Here is an 18,994-nt window from a genome sequence, read left to right as displayed (position 1 = left end):
GCAGATGGTTTGGTGGGGTCCCCGGAGGAGGGTGTCTCATTCTCCTGGCAGCCAGGTTGGCAGTGGCCTGGGTAACACTTCACGGGGATTGGGAAAGGCTTGAGCTGCTCTCGGCTTATTTAGGAAGTATTCATCAAAGACTTACCATGTGCAGTGCCCAGATATCATAATGAAACAGAGTCCTGTCCCTAAGAAACCCCCAATCTCCTGGGGACACAGATGGGATGGAGGTTGTTAGTTTTGCACACATGAGGGCTAACAGGGATGCTGTTGGCGCGTAGAAGGGGCATGTAACAGTGTCTCTGGGGAGCAGGGAAGGCTCCAGAAGGGTGGAGAGGAATTCTAGGAAAGAGGGACTGAGTTAGGGTGGTCCTGGTGAACACTGGGAAGGCTCATGGCTGTTCTGGAGGGCGGAGGCGGGCAAGGTGGGTGGGGAAGGCCGTGATGGGCAGGCGGTGGTGGGGTATCCCAGGCAGAGGCAGCGGCCTGAGCAAAGGCCCGTGTGTATGAGGGCATATGGTGCATTTGAGGAGCCGCAGAGGACAGCCCCAGGGAGCTGCTGGACCCTAGGTGTCCGTATGTGGGGAGGGATGGGGGTGGTCGGCCTGCGAGGAGCTCCCATTTCAGTCCTGGGGGAGGTGGGGGCGGTGGGGGGGGGGGGGTTGAAGCAGAGAGGTAGGTCCTCCATCAGGCAGCTTTGAGAGGCGACTCTAGTGACTGAGCTTGCAGGACTGACCACACCCGGAGACCCTGAGCCAGGTGGCGCCTGAGGATTTGGGGAGGGGGCAGATTTGCGAGGCTTTGGGTGGCAGATATGGGGAGAGGCTGTGGGGCTGGGAAGGCCCCTGGCCAGTAACCCTCAGGCTGGCGGGCAGCAGAACGGCCTGGGTGCTTGTTAGAGCTCAGGTGGCTGTCCCCTCGCCCCGCTGTCTGGAGGGCCTGAGAATTCGCATTTCCAGCAGGTTTCCAGGTGGTGGTGGTGCTGCTGCTGCTGCTGGTCGGGGGCCAGCCTCCGAGCATCAGGCACCGGGCTTCAGGCTCAGGTGACGGAGATTCCTGACGCGGTCATGTGGTTCCAGCGGAAACGTGGGCCGTGAGCTGCTCCTCTGCCTGCTGACTGTGGTCCTGAGCCTTGTTGTCTGTTTCCCTTCCAGGTGGTGCTTCCCTGAGCTTCCTGGTTTTGGTGACAGGCTGCACGTCCGTGGGCAGAATTCCAGAGGCTGAAATCTACAAAATCACTGCCACCGACTTTTACCCTCTCCAGGAGGAGGCCAAGGAGGAGGACCGCCTCACAGCCTTGAGGAAAATCCTCAACTCGGGGTTCTTCTACTTCTCCTGGCCCAATGATGGGTCTAGCTTTGACCTCACCGTCCGAGCACAGAAGCAGGACCATGACAGCTACGAGTGGGGGAGCTCCTTCTTTTGGTGAGGGCCCTGGGTCGTCTTCTGTCCCCCCTTCCCCCCCGGGTCACATGGATGGTGGGCTCTGATCGAAACCTGTGTCCTTGTTCTCTGCTTTACATCGTCCCCAGGATCCTGGGGTACCTCTGCGAGCCCAGTCTCAGCGCAGTGAGAAGAACGCTAACACCCTCATCCCTCCCCCCTCCCCCCCGGGGTCAGGGAAGGTGTTCAAAGTGGTCTAATGTAGATTTCGGAAAGAAACCCTCTGTAAGTCAAGACCATAAGCCCACATCCATCCTGTGCTTCCTATGGTCAGTGCCAGGCTATGGTCAGTGCTCCTGCGGTCCTCTCAGTGATCCTGGTTACCCTCTGGCACACACACATTTACCACCGATGCTTATAAGGTGCTCACATTCCAGGCTGTTTAAGTTCTCTGCTGGTGGGCAGTAACTCAGAATCCTCATAGTAACTTATGAGGTGGGGGGGGGGGGGGTCTGTCTGTTATTCCCATTTTACAGATAAGGAGACTGAGGCTTGAACAAGCCAGGCATTCTGGCTCCAGATCCCATACTGTTAATCACCAAGCCAGACCAGTTCCAACAATGGGGAAACTGAGTCCGCCTGCCAAGGTGATGTGCATTCATGTGATAAGACGTGTCCTGAAGCCCAGACAAAGGTGCCTGGATTTCTGTATGTTTAGGGTCATCTGGGTGCTCTTTCACGGACCTAGCTAGGTGTGGATGACTATATAAGTATGTAAATTATTTATGACCCTTTCTGGGCCTTGGGGATCCTGACCTTGGCAGGTCTGGGGGAGGGGGGCAAGTGATTTACATAGACTGGTGCCAGGCCTAGGTTGTCAATGATGCCGTACCCCTCAGATGGACCAGGAGATGTGTGGGAAGTGAGTCAGAAACCAACGTGATGAAAATCCTGCTGTAGAAATCGCTCCAATGTACCTTATACACTGGGCTGTTCTTAGAATCCCAGTCCTGGCCTTTTGGAGCTCGGCCGGTTTTCCAGCCCTAAGACAGGGTCAGTGAGGCTTATTCACATCCTTTTTTGTGTGTCTGCCTCCCTCCCTTTGCCCAAACACAGAAAGTCGTAAGGATCACTGGATAAACATTTTTCCCTTGGTGCTTCAGACCCTCACCCAGGCCCGACTTGTCTCTGGAGGAGGGGGCTTCACCATCTCCTTCCGTGGGCCCCAGCATTCTCTACCCTCAGATCCTCTTGGGCCTTCTGGTTTTGTTGAGTTTGCGGGGGCAGTAAGGTGCTCAAATGCTAAAACATCTGTGAATCTCCTGATCTTCTTGTTAAAAGGCAGATTCTGATTCAGCGGGTCTGAGCTGGGGCCCAAGACTCAGCGTCTCTAGCAAGGTGATGATGTGGCTCCTGCGCTGTGGTTCGAGGACCAGTCTCTGAGTGACACGTCCAGGAGACGGTGTTTCTGTGAATCACTAATTCCATTTTGCAGGCACCAGCTGGTGCACGTGCCCCTGAGGTCAGCTGAGCTCAGGGATACAAGGGCTGTGGATTACGAGGAGTATTTGTACTAAGGCCGCGGAGCCACTCTCAACGAAGACTTCCAGGCAAGGAGCGGAGTGAGGTGTCGCAGGCTGTAACATGCTTGGCAACATCGAAGGACCGTAGGGGATGCCGGGGGAACGGGGTGGCCCCGGCACCTTTGTGACTGCCCTCATCAGGCCTCCTTCCGCCAGCTCTGTGGCTGGAGACTTGAGGCCCACAGAAAGCAGTGACTGTGGAGATCCACGAAGCGGAGGCCGAGAGGGGCTTGGGAAGGGAGGACGCCCCACGTGGACGCCAGACTCCATCTTGAGTTGAGAGGGGGCGGCAGCTGTAGAGGGCGCCGGGCTGCCGGGCCTCGCCACCCTCCAGGGCGTGGTGTTTGGGCGGCGCCCACGGAACTGACCACAACTGAGTCAGCCTTGACTGAGTGGTCACGGGCTTGACTGCCTAAACCCACCATTTGGGGTGCTGTGTTCCAGGTCTGGACCCACATCTAGAGTCAGATGGGGTCAACGCTGAATGTGGCTGGTGAACGAGGGAGCGCGTTGGGCAGCATGAAGTGGTTTTTCCTGGCTGGTAATTGACCCCACTGATAACTGCCTCCCAGAACAATGGAAGCCTGGGAGGAAACTCAAAGCACTTTTCCTTCACAGATCTGGGTCTCTCCCTCCGAGGAAAGGAGCCGTCCTCCTACAGAGCGCCAGGCCAGTGTGACTACAAACAGGGATTCAGAGTTGACTGTTTGGCAAAAGCCTCCTTTGCCTGACCTCTGGTGACTGACGGCTGCCATAGCTGTGGGGCCGGAAGACTGGAATGTTCTGGAGGCTTTGCCTTGATACCATATGCAGATTTAATTTGCTACTAAAGCGGGTTCATCGTCTGAATTTTAGAGAGTGATTCAGAGGAAAATGTGTTTTGTAAAGGAGGTCTCGGTGATCGTCATCTTTCAGGCAGACCAGCACTGTGGCTGCGAGAGCTCAGAAGGGGATCCGCGTGGCCACTCCCTGGGGGGGGGGGGGGGTCGTGTCTCAGCACCCAGGTGCAAGTGTTTGTGCTCACAGTGGGGGAGCCTGGCCTGAGACCTGGGGAGTCCCTGCTGCTGGGAGGAGCCACCGGAGACCAGGAGGAGCACAGCACGCTTTGGAAGAAATGAGAGAAGGCTGCTCTCTTTGAGGAAGGCTCTAGGGCAGGAACAGTGCTGCCTTTTTTTAAACAGATAGGGCATTGTGATCTAGATTTGCTTACTACCCCATGGGAGAGAGTCTTCTGTGAAGGCTCCTGCCTCCCTGGGAGGGTCTGAGAGGCGTCTGAAGGTGCTGCTCTGTGCCCTGAGCACCTGGAATGGAGCTCAGCCGGCGGGGTCGGGGGTCCTGGCACCCCTCCGGGGCCTCATTTCTCAGAGAGGCCGCTTGGGCGGAGTAAGGTCGAGTGGGTGTGGGGAAGCTGAGAGAGAGCAGAAGGCTGTGGCCAGCAGGGGTGTGGCTGCATGCGTGGGGCCTTCACTGGGAGAGGAGATAGGCCTGGGCCTGGCAGGGCAGGCTCCCAGCTGCTCGCTGGTTCTGTGACCTTGGGCAAGTCCTTCACTTCTCCGTGCCTCAGTTTCTTTATCTGTAAGATGGGCTGAACGGTAATAGCTTTCACATAGGGCCTATGGAGGATGAAGTGAGCTAATCCATTCCAAAGCACTTAGAATGGTGCTCAGTGCCCTTGGTAAATGTTGGCTTTTATCCCCCTCATTATCATCATGGACACCAGGGGTCCCCAGAGGCCCAGAACAATCCACGGGTGTAGGGAGGAGGTGCTGGAACTTTCCTTGTTTTATTTTTGTCTCCTTTTTTATTTTGGATTGCTTCCTAGTGCTCTCATTGGGACAGGATAGACCTCATGTGTTACGTATGTAATTTAAGCCAGCATATGTGTATTTAATGATTATTTTTATCATTTATTATTTAAGGGCAAAACCTATGATTAATTTTTTTGACTGATGGGACTTCTGATTTAAAAGTGCGGAGGCCAGGGATCTAAAGGGAGGCTTCTCTGACAGTCCCTGGAAGGTGATGGTTGGCTCGCACTCCTGGCTTGGCTTCCGTTCGCGGATACCGACTTCCGCAGCGGCTCCAGGCCGTCCCCGCTGCTGCTGCTGCTGCTGCTGCTGTGTGGCTCCGCGGCCCGCTGCTTGCGGGGGTGGGGGTCTCGGAAGCATGTGAACCTCCGGACCACGCGCCCTGAGCGCCAAGTTCATGGCGGGCACCTGCACCCCATCTGCGGGGGCCCCGCCCCACTTGCTTTGGGCGCAGTGTTTCCGGGAGCGTGTGTGCTGACCCGAGGCTCTGTGGGCTCCGCTTTGCAGGAACCAGCTGCTGCACGTGCCCCTGAGGCAGCACCAGGTGAGCTGCTGTGACTGGCTGCTGAAGGTCATCTGCGGGGTGGTGTCCATCCGTACCGTCTACGCCTCACACAAGCAGGCCAAGGCCTGTCTCATTTCCCGCATCAGCTGCGAGCGCGCCGGCGCTCGCTTCCACACCCGCGGCGTGAACGACGACGGCCACGTGTCCAACTTCGTGGAGACAGAGCAGGTCAGTGGCGCCCGGTAGTACGGTGGGGACGCAGCCGCGCACGTGCGTTTCCATTTGGGGCAGAAGAGGGCCAGGCATGTTTGGAGGTCGTTTCTGGGGATCGTGGCTCCTTCCTCTGGAGAACAGAGTGAGTCACTGGGGCTCTGCCTGCAAGTGTGGCCTCCGGTTTGCCGGGGGCGGCTTTCTTGATCCACTTCTGCTCACCCGAGGTACTTGCAGCTAAAAGGAGGCGGGCGTTTTTGCCGTGGTCATAAAGGGTGGCAGGCTGTTTAAGAGGGCAGGTGGTGGATGATCCAACAGGATCTTAAGGCAAAAAGTAGATCAATACGGCGAGGATGAGGGAACAAACAGGTTTTCATTCTAAATCGACCGGAGCACGTCTTAGCACCTGGGAGTTGTGAAATCTGAGCGCTAAGCGGCATTTGCTTTCAGCTTCCTTGAATATAACCATCTGCTTAGTCTCTCATTGATTTTTTTGCCCCTAAATTCTGTTCTCATTTCCAGAGATGCTGTCTCACACTGGTTTTTTCCCCCCTCTCTGGGTGGCAGATCTGTAGGATAATGCCACAAGGTAGACTAACAGAATAAATTGTAAGTAAGGTCAGCCCCCACGAAAGGCACAGGTGCAGTGTGGCTGTGGGTGTCAAGCTGCAAACAGCCTGTTTATTTAGTGGTGATATGTCTCTGCAACCCCTCCTTCCTGCAGCTGGGAGAGGTGTTTCCTACCAGGACTTTAGCCCGGGTCATTCACGGATTTGAGCACCTGTTTTCTTTCTTCCCTTCCTTTCCCCTTCCCCTTCCCCTTCATGAAATTTATTGTCACATTGGTTTCCATACAACACCCAGTGCTCATCCCAACAGGGAGCACCTGCTTTCTGTGTGTCAGCAGCCGTCGGCTTGGGCTTCAGGGGAGGAGGTCCTCCTAGAGTCAGGTGCTGAGTGGGAGGACTTTGGAACGGGAGCTAACGATGAGCGCCAAGGGCAGTTTCTTGCCTATGACTTCTGTTCACTCTGCCCGCTCTCCTGGATGCAGATGAGGCCATAAGTAACATCTGGTTAAAAATGTCAGAGAAAACATGGGCCCTAAACGAAGGCCAGTTTCTTTTTTCTCGCTCGTGTGTACACGATGAAAACTACTTCCTTTTGTTCACATGCCCCACCTGCATTCCCGTTACCTGCATTTCCATCCCAATTTTTATCCTTGGGTTATGAGCCTTTGAATCATGCAGTTCATTCAACAAATCTTTATTGTTTATCTCCCGCTATGGGCTGGGTGCAGTGCCGGGAACTGGGGGCAGGCCACTGCCTCTCTCTAAGTAAATAAATAAACTTAAAAAAAAAAAAAAAGTCAAAATCTATGGCCAAAGAAAATCAGTCATTTAAAAAAAACAAATCGGGGTCTCCTCTGTTGTATCTTACTCATCAGAAAAGCAGCTGTCCTCCCTTTCACCGTCGTTCCTGAAAGATTCGGCATGTTAACATTGAAAATGTAAGTCAGTGGTAGGCGTTTCCTCAGGCTGCTGTAAGAAAGTGCCACAAACAGGGGGCTTAAGAAAACTAGAATTGATTGTCTCACGGTTCTGGAGGCCAAAGGTCCAAAATCCAGGGACTGGCAAGACTGTGCTCCCTCTGAAAGTTCTAGAGGAGGATCCTTCCTGTCTCTTCCCTCTAGAGGAGGGCCCCGTGGTCGCAGCCCTCCGTCTCTGCCTCACCTCCACGTGCTGTCCTCTTCCGGAATGTCCCTTTGCCCTGTGACAAGGGGACCAACTCTATCTAGTGTGCTCCATCTTTACTAACCGCATCTGCAGTGACTGCCTTCAAATAAGGTCACATTCCAAGGTGCTGGGATTAGGACTCCAACATGTCTATTTGGGGGACACAATTCGACCCATAACAAAGACATAATTCAATGTTAAAGAGTTGTGCTCTAAACGCAGCACATTTAGCTTTATGAAAAAGATCTCAGTAGTGTCTGCTTTTCTCATTTTTCTATAGACTGGTTGGGGCTGGGGCCTTTGCTCTGGTTATTTCACCCAGAGATGGCAGGCAGCTGGGAATGCGGCCCCCATCCGGGACCAACATGTAGCTACTTGGCCCCACCGTGATGTCACTTTTACCAGACATGTAACAGGGCAAGGGGGTTGTGCTGGCCTCGCACCCAAAGCTGTTCTCTGTGGGGCTACTCCCGACAGACCACAGGCTCTCCGCTGTGGGAAGTAGGCGCCCAGGATGATTCGTGCCTTCAGAGAGCCCAGACAGTGTGAACACCACGGTGGGGGTGGGGGCGGGGAGGACATAGTGCCCAGAGGTGACTCCAGATGTGTCCTCATTGGCAACACGGGAGCCAACCCTGAGCCCCTCGGCTGATGTTGATGGTGAGCCTGCCCAGGCAGGGACGCAGCAGGAACAGGACAGGTGCCTTCACCCTCCTGGGAGTGCCTCCCGAGGCTGGTGCTCAGCTGCAGGGTCCTGCCTGCAGGGAGAAGGGGAAGCCAACAGACAAGTGAGGTTGGGGAGACACACACGAAGCACCGGGTAGGGAAGCCACCGAGGGAGAAGAGGACACAGATGAAACTGAGGAGAGTAGTGAAAGCGTGTGCTTCCTCCAGGAAAGCATCCTGCTGAGGGACACCCTGACGATACCCTGGGGACCCAGCACAGCCCCCAGGGGGTGTGGTCACCAGCTGCTCCCCGAAGCCAGCTCGAGGCAGCGTCTGCTGTAGGTGCATCGTCCCCTTTTCTGAAATGTTCTCAGAGGCAGGATGAGCGTGGCTGAAGGAAGGCAGGTGCTCCCGGGAAGCAAGAGACTCAAGAGACTCGTGTTGCTCCCACTGGCACAAGAGAGCCCCTTGCTGTCTGTCCCTGCCATCGGGGAATGGTTTTGTTTGCGGCACTCTGTAGCAATAGAAGTACTTAGGGTTGATCTAAATTGGTTTTTTTTTTTATAACATACAAATCTTTTCCTCAGTGAAATATGTACTTAACCAGCGTTCCTGCCAAGCACAGTGCTGCCTTCCTCCCCTCCGCTACCTCCCGCTGGTGAAGGCACTTCTGAGCATCCTCCTGGGGAGGAAGCTCAGCCTGCGGCATCCACTTGGCTCAGCTTGGGGAGATGCACGTGACATGTGATGCACAGTAAGCGTTCGGGAAGCCTGTAACCCCGTTGAAGTTGGCCCATCCAGGGCTGCGGGGATCTGACGGGGGCCTGGAGGAGTCACTCCCGGGAGCCCCGCATGCTCCGCTCCCCCACATTTGCGGGCCAGAGACCGTCAGGTCCGGGTCCGCATGGTGTCCCGGGGCAGAGTGTACCTCCCTGCAGTCTTGGTGGCTTTGCTCCTGGTGACGGCAGATTGTGCACTGATCGCATCCCGCGGCCTTGGAATCAGAGTGACGCGGTAGGCAGAGTGGGGGCCATTCTTCCGAGTAGCATGGTGTCGCCTGCTTTGTGACCTGACGTTTGAAGAAATGGCGGGCCTTGAAATGTGGGTTCGTCACCAGAGAGTGGTAGGCAGCATCTTGGAGGAGATTGGCGTGGAGCCACAGCGGGAAGGAGCCCCAGATGGGACTGCTTGCCCCCACCCCCACCCTCGGTGGCTGCCCATAGGTCACGTCTGGCTGAGGACCCTGCTACAGAAGTGAGACTCTTCAGACCCAAGCTTGTGGCCACCTGGGAGTGGAAGTCCTTCAGTAAATGCGTGAAGGCGGCTCATGAATTGCCACGCTGTGCTCCTTTGCAAATGGCGGGACAGAGCAGGCTGGTCCTGTGAGGCAGGGTCTCCCCTGAATTAAATGCTCAGGGAGCCAGAAGAGAGGGGTGCTTTCAGTGCACCCAGTTTGCCTTGCTTTAACATTTTTCCTAAGAGGAAGGAACAAGCTTTCTTCTCCAAGGCAGGCTGTATGTGTGTGCATGTTGGGGTGTGTGGGGGGGGGGGGTTGTGTGTGTGTGTACATTTGTGTGTGGTATGTGAGTGCGTGTTTGGGGGGGGAGTATTTCATGTGTGTGCATTTGCGTGTGGTGTGAGTGCATGTTCGTGGGGGGTATTTCGTGTGTGTGCATTTGTGTGTGTGGTGAGTGTGCATGCGTGTGTGCAGGTGTGGACCACATCTCAGTCTCCCTGGGAAGAAACCTGGAGTCCTTTCAGCTCTGCCGTGAGTCATACCTGGTGGGATTGCTCTGCAGCTGTGACTCACCATGCAGAAAGACAAAACCAAAAAAGTCCCTTTGGTCTACCAAAAGTGAAAAAGATGAAAAATATTTGGCTATTGAAGATAAGGCCACTGATTAATCCAGGGAGGGCAGAATGACTGTGTGTCCTCCCAAGAATGCAGCAGACTTGGAAAGAATTGGCTTGTAAATGCCTCACCTGGAGGTACAAATTTAGCAAATAGAAGACAAAAGTGTATCTGCTGGGTTGTGAGTCTTTGTGCATTATCACTTTCTCTTCAGGGTCTCTGGCTTTCTGCTCCCACCACTCTGTGAAAGGGGCTTCTCAGAGTTGCCAAGACAAGACCAGGGAGGTCCCAGGCCTGGCCTTGCCACCACTTAGCCATGGTGGACTCCCTCCTTCCTGAAATGCCCTGTGGTCTCCCTCCCACCGCTTGTCTGACCCTACACTCCCTGTCCCCACAGCCTAAGCCCTGCTCCCCCAGTGCTCTGACCCTGCCCTGGTCAGTCGTCGGCAGGGGCCTCGTCCACACTCCTGGGCAGTGCTTCCCTGGCCTGAAGAGCCATGAGCCACTGCCCAGCACTGGGATCCCGTTCCCTTGATCCTCATTTATTCCTCCCTGGGACCAGATGGCAGTAACTCCATTGAGAGAGGGAAATCGAGGCCCAACGTGCTTAACATGCCCAGGGTCACCTTGCAGGGCACATGGAAGCTGGCAGGTGGAAGGTGCTGTCCCAGAGCCCACGTGCTGACCCGCGTTCACACTCCACCCTCCTCTCCTTCCCCTGGGATCCAGATGCCCTCTGAGTTGAGGCATCAGTCTGCCACTAGTATTAAAACCTATGTTCTTTAGCTCAGAAAAGGAAAACACCACAAATCCACTGCTGGTGTTTGATGGTCAGGTTTGTCTTACTACCTTGGGAACAAAGAAGGTGGCCCTGATGATGAACAGGACACAGAACTTGAAAGTCTTCATGTGGGAGGGAGCAGTGGAGAAATCCAGAGGCATCTTTCCTTCCTCTCCCAGGAGTGGGGTCTAGGGTGTGGGGACTCTCGGCGGGTGTTTTCTGAAGCTGGTTCTGCCTGTGCAAGTTCTAGCTCAAGAGGAGCGTGGTCTAATGCTGGAAATAGCTCCATTAGCATGTGTTCAAGTGAAGGGTCATAGTTCCATAGCTTAAATCATGTCCTGGCACTGCTGAGGGCTATCTTTATAGAGAAATGTTGGCTAAATTGGTTTCTTTCTCAGCATTCTGGATCCGTATGTTCTTTCTTTACTTTTATTTTTTTAAGATTTTTAAAAATGTTTATTTTTGAGAGAGCGTGAGCAAGCGCACAAACGGGAGGGGCACAGAGAGAGGAAGACAGAGAATCCCGAGGCAGGTTCCGAGCTGTCAACGCAGAGCCTGACGTGGGGTCAAACTGTGAGATTATGATCTGAGCCAAAATCAAGAGTGGGGGACACTCAACCGACTGAGTCACCTGGGTGCCCCCGGACCCATGTGCTCTTTTATTTTTAATTTTTTTAAATATATTTTTAAAATGTTTATTTTTGAAGGAGAGAGAGGGAGAGTAATTGGGGGAGGGGCAGAAAAGAAGGAGACACAAAATCCAGAGCAGGCTCCAGGCTCTGAGCTGTCAACACAGAGTCCAACACGGGGCTCGAACTCATGTTGCTATGAGAACATGACCTGAGCCGAAGTCAGATGCTTAACTGACTGAGCCACCCAGGCGCCCCTAGACCCATATGCTCTTAATCTCAGGGTAGCCAGTGATGCCTATGGTAGTTTAAGCAATCTGCTTTCTCCTTTTTCTTTCTTTTTTTTGTTTTTTGGTTTATTTTTAGTAAAATAGTAAGGGCTAGCAAATTTGCTGGTAGTCAGTATCTGGAAACAGAGAAGTTCTTAACCAGTGCTTTTCCCTTTGGAAATTAGGGGATAGGAGTTTCGCTCAGCTCTGTGGCTGCCAGGCTCGTCATTCCTGTTGTCTGGGGACCTGCAGGTCTGATGTTCAGGTCCTGCGCTGCAGAATTACTAATGCATGTGTGATCTGAGCGTGATCTAGACGCATGGAAAGCTACCCTGTAAGGGAGCAGCCTGGTAAGAAATGGAAAGGATCAGCAGGGTTGGCCAGGCTGGCCCTGCCAGGCCAGGGTAGAATTACTCAGATAAAGGGCAGTGCATCTGATAACTGCCACAGTGTCCCCTCGTGATGCTCGGACCTGCACTTTTTGTCCCTTTAAAACTCCCCAGCACTACGGTTTGAGGGGGCCCGCGGGCACATGAGGAGTTGGTACATTCTGCAGTAACCGTGTGTGTGGGGGGAGAGGAGGTGGTCTGTTCTTTAGTGTGTAAGTATCCTCTGCTTCCGTGCAGCGTGTGTGGACTTAGTGGCGGGTTGAAGAACACGGTGGCACAGGGCCAGGAGCACCTACAAGTTCAAGCCTGCCTTGTCAAGGCAGGGCTGACAAGGGTAGTCACCTAGGTCTTTTGGCTGTAGCTTGTTCATTTCATCCATCCTTTTCCAGTTGCCCGCTGCTACTTGGCTAGGTGACAAGGTGAAAATAGAAGGCTCTAAGGAAGGTCTCAGTTAAATTCCGGAGTACTTTTGCTTCTGTTGCTGAAGTGGGGTGTGGGGAGGCCTTGCTGGGCTTTCCAGGGAGCTGGGAAAGGCTGTGTTTATTCCCGGTTGGCTGCAGCCCTCCCCCGGAGGCCCCAGGCCCGCTCCAGGCTCCTCTGAGGCTGGTCGGCTGCCAGCATGCCCGTGAGCACACGGGGCCGGCCTGCGGGTCAGGGAACAGCAAGGCCACGCTGGCCAGAGGAGCAGAGGGCGCAGAAGTCCGCTGTCTGCCCTTCATTCTGGCCGGTGTCGGGTCTCAGGCGGCCGGATCCCGTTACCCGGCCCCAGGACATTCGGTTTCATTGAGGAATACTTTTCCTTTATGTTTCCTTGCGGTGCAGACGATTTACATGGATGATGGAGTGTCGTCTTTTGTCCAGATCAGGGGCTCCGTTCCGCTGTTTTGGGAGCAGCCAGGGCTTCAGGTAGGTAATGAAAAGAGTAAGTCCACCTTAAAGGAAAAAAAAAAAAAGTAAGTATTATTGTTCACCTGCCCTTCTCTTCCGAACAGCTGTGGTTTGTTTCTTTTCACCGTGTTTCCTTCACAGCGCGGTTTTGAGGCCTGTTCCTCAGCCCAGTTGGATTGAACTGAGCTACCAAAGTGTGAATACCTGTGTGCACCTGTACACGCATGTGTGTGTCGTGTTTATATACAGAAACGTATACATTGTATGTAATTTTCTGATCCTGAGCTTGCTGTTGATGCAGGTGAAGTGGGAAGGAAGGTCTTTGCTGATAAGCGAGCCGTATAACGTAATTGAGTAGAATTACTTTGTTAGTCCCCAGGTTGAGTGTATTGAGAACTTGGCCAAAGATGGTTTTTGAGAGCTGTGACCGTCATACAGGGCTTTAAAAGGTTTTCGGGCCCTAGTGGCCATGCAGCAGGTCTGATGTTTGGAGATGCTTGTTGTGGGGCCACGTGAGAATTGCACGGAACATTCCCATGATTTCTAAAAATACACCTTGCGGTCTAAAACAGGGCTGGGGTCAGTGCCAGAGGTATTTGGCATTCTGTCTCCTGGGAAGAGTTCAGGGTGTGGTGTTGCCACGTTCCAAGAACACGTTTGTCGTCAACGGAACTCTGCACTGCCTCACCCAGTGAGTTCCTTCCCAGGAGGGTCATGGACCAAGTGGACCTGAGGCTCCTCACCATCGACCCCAGATCTTTCTCCCTGGCCTGAGTGATCGTCTGTGTGCTCAGAAGACCTCTCTGCCCAGGTGTGGCTTTGGCTCCTCTTACCGAGGGCTCTGTGTGATGGCGGTTGGGTCGTCAGTGGTGCCTGAAAACGCTCAGGGCCATCTGCCAGGTTCTTGGGGGTGTTTGACACAGCTGGGTCTTTCCCGGACCTTGACTTGACCCCATGTCAGCAGAAGGCACTTTGTCCACATGGCTGTCATTGTGCAGTGAGGTGGAGGGATGAGTGTCATGTGGGGTGTGACCTCTGGGGAGGGGGAAGCTTTTTTAGCATCAGTCTTTCTATCCGAAAGGAACAGCGAAGACGTATGGGGATGGCTGGTGGCATTGAGTGGTAGCATAGAGAGGCACACGTGAGGATGATTGTCACATGGAGAATAGTTCATCCCGAAAGAGTTAGTTTTTTTATAATGGCTTTATTGTGATACAATTTATATGCCATAAACATCACCCATTTAAAGTGTACAATTCAGGGGCGCCTGGGTGGCTCATCCCGAAAGAGTTAGTTTTTTTATAATGGCTTTATTGTGATACAATTTATATGCCATAAACATCACCCATTTAAAGTGTACAATTCAGGGGCGCCTGGGTGGCTCAGTCGGTTGAGCGCCCGACTTCAGCTTAGGTCATGATCTCGTGGTCTATGAGTTTGAGCCTTGCGTCGGGCTCTGTGCTGACAGCTCAGAGCCTGGAGCCTGCTTTGGATTCTGTGTGTTTCTCTCTGCACTTCCCCCACTCGCGCTCTGTCTCTTTCTCTTTAAGAAAATTTTGAAGTGTACAATTCAATGGTTCTTAGTGCATTTACACAGTCATATAACTATCGTCATGGCCTAATTTTAGAGGACTCATCCCCACCAAAAGCCCTGTGCCCACTGGCCGTCACCTCGACCCCCACCACCCTCCCAGCTCTCCCCAGGCCTAGGCAACTGCTAGTCTACTTTCTATCTCTATAGATTTGTCTGTTCCAGAACATTCCAAAAGGGTTTTTGAAACTTGACTTTCTTTAGATTCAGAGTTTTCCTTCTGAAACTCCTGGAACTCTGTATTTAGCAAATGTCAAATGATGGGTAAAAAGGAAGCAGGAGACCATGTTGTGTTTCCTGTGATGATTTTAAGAAATCCAGAAATTGGGGGCAATCATGGTAGTCTTGGGATTTGGGAAGGAGCCTTTGAAATTCATCCCCTTCTTCCTCGCACCCAGTCCTGGGTCCTTCTTCCAAGATCTCTGAGATGCCGAGTTCCTCCTTGCCTTGCACGCTCTGTGTCTGTCTGCAGGGTGTTGCAGGGGACGCCCCAGAGTGAGTCTGCTGTCCCAGACCTTCGAGGAGGAGTCCCTTGTGTCTTGTCCGAGGCATTCCGGCTCTTTGGGATCTTCCATCCCGTTTTTCGGACTCTCCATGTTCTGGTCTCCGTCTTCCCAAAGCAAAGCAACATTGGTTTGTCAGTCCCCTAACTTTGGTCCCCGGCCTGACCCACTGGAGGCCCCAGATGCAGCCTGACCCTGCCATGAAGCAGCTGTCCCTCCATCTGACACGGGCAGTGTCCGTGGGGCTTGGCTGGCCCGCTTTTTGGCAATGATACCCCCTTTTAGACTCATAACACTTGTGCTTCTCCAGAGCCTCCGTGGTTTCTACAGAATAGGTTTCAAAAGGCTTTAGTGTCCATTAATCTTATTAAGGATTTGCTAACCTTTGGGTCTGACACCCGTGTTTATCCTCTAAATCCCATCCACCATCAAAGAGAGATTAGATCATCTTCACAGGGGACCAGGGGACAGATTTCAGTGATGCTCTGCAGTGCCCCTCCCTGAACTCTCAATAGCTAAGCCTGAAGATTGATTCTGGTTGTTTTTCTCCATTTGGAACCCCCCGCCCCCTTCTTAGGTGACTTGAAAGATGCAAAGATTTTTGGGTGAATGGTTCGTGTCTTAAATTGGCGGGTAGCACCCTCACGGGGCTGTCCCCGGGAACCAATGAGCCCTGCCGGGTTTAGGGCATAGGGTGGGGGCAGGCAGAGAAGACTCAGAGTGATGAGTCTGCACGGTTTCACGGCCACGGTGCCTTCCTTGTAAACTCCTGGATCTGGTGCCATTTCTGGCAGCCGTGTACCTTTAAGAATCTCATCTTTACCATGTAAATAGGTTTACAGTTTATAAATCACCACGCTGAAATTTTACCCTTGAAGCTAATGGCTCTCTTGGTATGGTTAGATAGAGAGTATATTTTTTAAACTTTAAAAAAAATTTTTTTTTAATTTTTAAAAATGTTTGTTTATTTTTTGAGAGAGGGAGAGACAGAACGTGAGCAGGGGAGACACAGAATCTGAAGCAGGCTCCAGGCTCTGAGCTGTCAGCACAGAGCCGGACATGGGACTTGAACCCATGAACTGCGAGATCCTGACCTGAGCCAAAGTCGAACACCTAACCGACTGAGTCACCCAGGCACCCCTGAGAGTATATTTGTAATATACTCTTAGTCCAGTGAAGATTTTGCTCCCCATGTCACTTTAAGAATTTTTTTAAAGTTTATTTATTTATTTTTAGAGAGAGACAGAAAGTGAGGAGGGGAGGGCAGAGAGAGAAAATCCTAAGCAGGCTCTGCACTGTCAGCACAGAGCCCGATGCAGGGCTCAAACTCACAAACTGAGAGATCATGACCCGAGCCAAAATCCAGAGTCAGACATTTAACTGACTGAACCACCCAGGCATCTCCCCCACCACCTCCCCCCGCCCCCCGCCAAGTGTCACTTTAGAATCTTCCTCCCCTGTAACATGTGTGCAGAAATGTCTCGCAAAGGTGAGTTAGGTCCCTGTTTTGAAGCTTCGTATGACATCACCAGCCGGAGGAGGATGCACAGTAGATTCGTCCCCTTTGTCCTTCCCACCTTGCCTACCTTCACTTCCTCCCTGTTAGGGCCATTTACTAGGCTTCTGGAATGTGGCACCGTGTGTGCTCATTTGTGTGGTTGTACTTCTTTTTTTCGTTTTTGGTCCCAAAAAGGATCTCTATAAGCCATCACAACAGTTTCTTTCTTTCTTTCTTTCTTTCTTTCTTTCTTTCTTTCTTTCTTTCTTTCTTTCTTTCTTTCTTTCTTTTTTCAATATATGAAATTTATTGTCAAATTGGTTTCCATACAACACCCAGTGCTCATCCCAAAAGGTGCCCTCCTCAATACCCATCACCCACCCTCCCCTCCCTCCCACCCCCCATCAACCCTCAGTTTGTTCTCAGTTTTTAAGAGTCTCTTATGCTTTGGCTCTCTCCCATTCTAACCTCTTTTTTTTTTCTTCCCCTCCCCCATGGGTTTCTGTTAAGTTTCTCAGGATCCACATAAGAGTGAAAACATGGTATCTGTCTTTCACTGTATGGCTTATTTCACTTAGCATAACACCCTCCAGTTCCATCCACGTTGCTACAAAGGGCCATGTTTCGTTCTTTCTCATTGCCACGAAGTACTCCATTGCCATCACAACAGTTTCAAAAACAATGAAGAGGTTGGGGTGAAGGAAAGATACTTGTAATGAAAAGGAACCGAACCCAGGATAGAGTTGCACGTGCACCGCGGCCCCCGGGTCTCGTGTGATTGTATGCGGCTCCTTACCAGCAACCATCACCGAAAGAAACAAGATCGCAAGGCAGCTTCTCATGTGATTCCAAGCATAAACTTTACCAGTTATGGGACCTGGTTGCCATTCAAATTCTGGCTCCCCTTCTTAGGCACCGTATACTTTCAACGAGTTTTTATCTCAGGAAAAAAGTTCTTATCTCAAAAAAAGAAAGCCCTGAGAAGTTCCTATTTTTGCTAAACCTTAGTTTACTCTTCTGGAAGTGGGGTTAACAATCGACCTCCGGGGGTTATGGAGCTATCATAGCACACAGTAGACTTCAGTGCAGTGTCCAGAACCCGAAGAGCACGTAAGTGGTAGCTGTTGGTATTGTTAACATAAAAAATAATATCCAGGAGAAGAGAACACAAGTTGCATTGGGAGAGCGTGGCTCTTTGCACCCAGAGAGTGGTGTGAGAGCTTCCCCCGTCTCCATGAGGCCTGTGAGGTGGGGACAGTGTGCACGTACCTCTCTATCAAGACATGAAACCCAGTGACCAGGCTCACTGAGCATCTGTGGGTATGTGGGGGTGCTTCACATCATAGCCCGAAGGGGACGGGTCATGATGGTGTTGTGTGAGTAGAGCCCATGAGAGAGGAAGGCCAGGATCCCTGGGGCCGCTCTGGGGAGAGCCAGCCCCCCACTCCCAAGCTGAGGGGGTGGGTGTCTGAGCTGACTCGGGAGGGATCAGACAAGGAAGGCAGCCTTGCAGAGCTGTCTACACGTGCGGGCGCTGCAGCCTGGGGGTCACAGTGTGTCCAGGGAGCAGCATGGCTTGCTGCCTGCAGCCCAAAGCAGGGGGGGGGGGGCCACGACCAGAGGTCAGACTAGAAAGGCAGGCAAGGGCCAGATCAAGATGGGCTCTGCATGTTACGCTAAGGAGCTTACGTTTTACTCCAGGAGCTGCTGAAGGAAGGGTGCTCTGACGAGGCTGCACTTTAGACTCGCCCGGGTAGCTTACAAAACTCCTGATACCCAGGTTGCATTGCTAGCCCAATTCAATCACAACGTCTGGGGGTGGGAGCCAGGCATCAGTACTTTCTGAAGACCCTTAGATGACTCCAGTGTGTGGGAATGTTTGAGACCCACTCAGTTATTGATTGATAAAGCAGATTTTTTAGTGCCAGGAGAGAGAAGCTTGGATTTGTAGCATTAGCCCACTTCTCTGATGTGAAACTCCTGTCTTGGCCAATTGCAAGCTACCAGCTTGACATCATTGCACTTGACGCTGGGAAGTGTTGCACACGCGGTCTGCAGGTGAGGTGGAGGGAGCTGGCTGCAGCGCGGTGGACCACGGCGTGGACAGGTTCCGGGGGTGGGGGACCCGCCCCGACACAGGCACAGGAGGTTTCAGTGTGGAGCAGGGAGACCAAAGGTAAAGACCCCCGGCGGGACTGTTGCGGCGGTCCAGAGGAGAGCATAACTACGGGAGGCCAGTGGTGCACAGGGACAGGTGCCAAGATGCCATTCGTGGTTATGGGACTTTCTCGGGTGCCGAGCAGACTCTGCTTTGACTCATGCATCCCTGAGACTGGCTGTCCCTGCTGCCGGCTCCCCTACCTCCATCTGTGGTTTCTAGCATAAACTAATGGTGTCAGGGACCAGCCAGGACCGATTGGCCAAGCGTGCACTTAACTGCGGAGACTCGGAGGATGGTGAGGAGAGAGAGGGGATCCTGAAAGCAGCGGTGGCCGTCAGTCCCAGTGCACCTACGCCAATGCTGGTTTCATTCTAGCCCCCAACTGCAGCTCCCCGGTACGTGTGTGTGTGTGAATCGTTTTATTATTTGAGTATACTTGACCTACAGGATTACGTTAGTTTCAGGAGTACAACCTAGTGATTCCCCATCTCTACTTTCCGCTTTGCTGACCACAGATGTAGCCACTGTCTGTCCCCATACCAGCT

At 52.8% G+C, this 18,994-nt stretch overlaps 1 protein-coding gene across 1 annotated transcript in view; it reads left to right on the top strand.

Annotated features, from left to right (window-relative positions):
- The first annotated feature begins 394 nt into the window (after nt 1–394).
- SYNJ2 (synaptojanin 2) overlaps nt 395–18,994 on the top strand; it is a 69,930-nt gene continuing 51,330 nt past the window's right edge. Inside the window, exons 1-5 of the mRNA XM_047102107.1 lie at nt 395–425; nt 963–1,043; nt 1,155–1,425; nt 5,282–5,507; nt 12,631–12,714. Of these exons, the coding sequence (XP_046958063.1) occupies nt 395–425; nt 963–1,043; nt 1,155–1,425; nt 5,282–5,507; nt 12,631–12,714 (693 nt within the window). The remainder of the gene's footprint in view (nt 426–962; nt 1,044–1,154; nt 1,426–5,281; nt 5,508–12,630; nt 12,715–18,994) is intronic.

Source organism: Lynx rufus, unplaced genomic scaffold, assembly GCF_022079265.1.
Source record: "Lynx rufus isolate CCGP_SWC_20201006 ecotype Redwood Valley unplaced genomic scaffold, mLynRuf1.p SCAF_6, whole genome shotgun sequence".
NCBI classification, from domain to species: Eukaryota; Metazoa; Chordata; class Mammalia; order Carnivora; family Felidae; genus Lynx; species Lynx rufus.
This window is presented reverse-complemented; position numbering and strand designations above follow the sequence as displayed.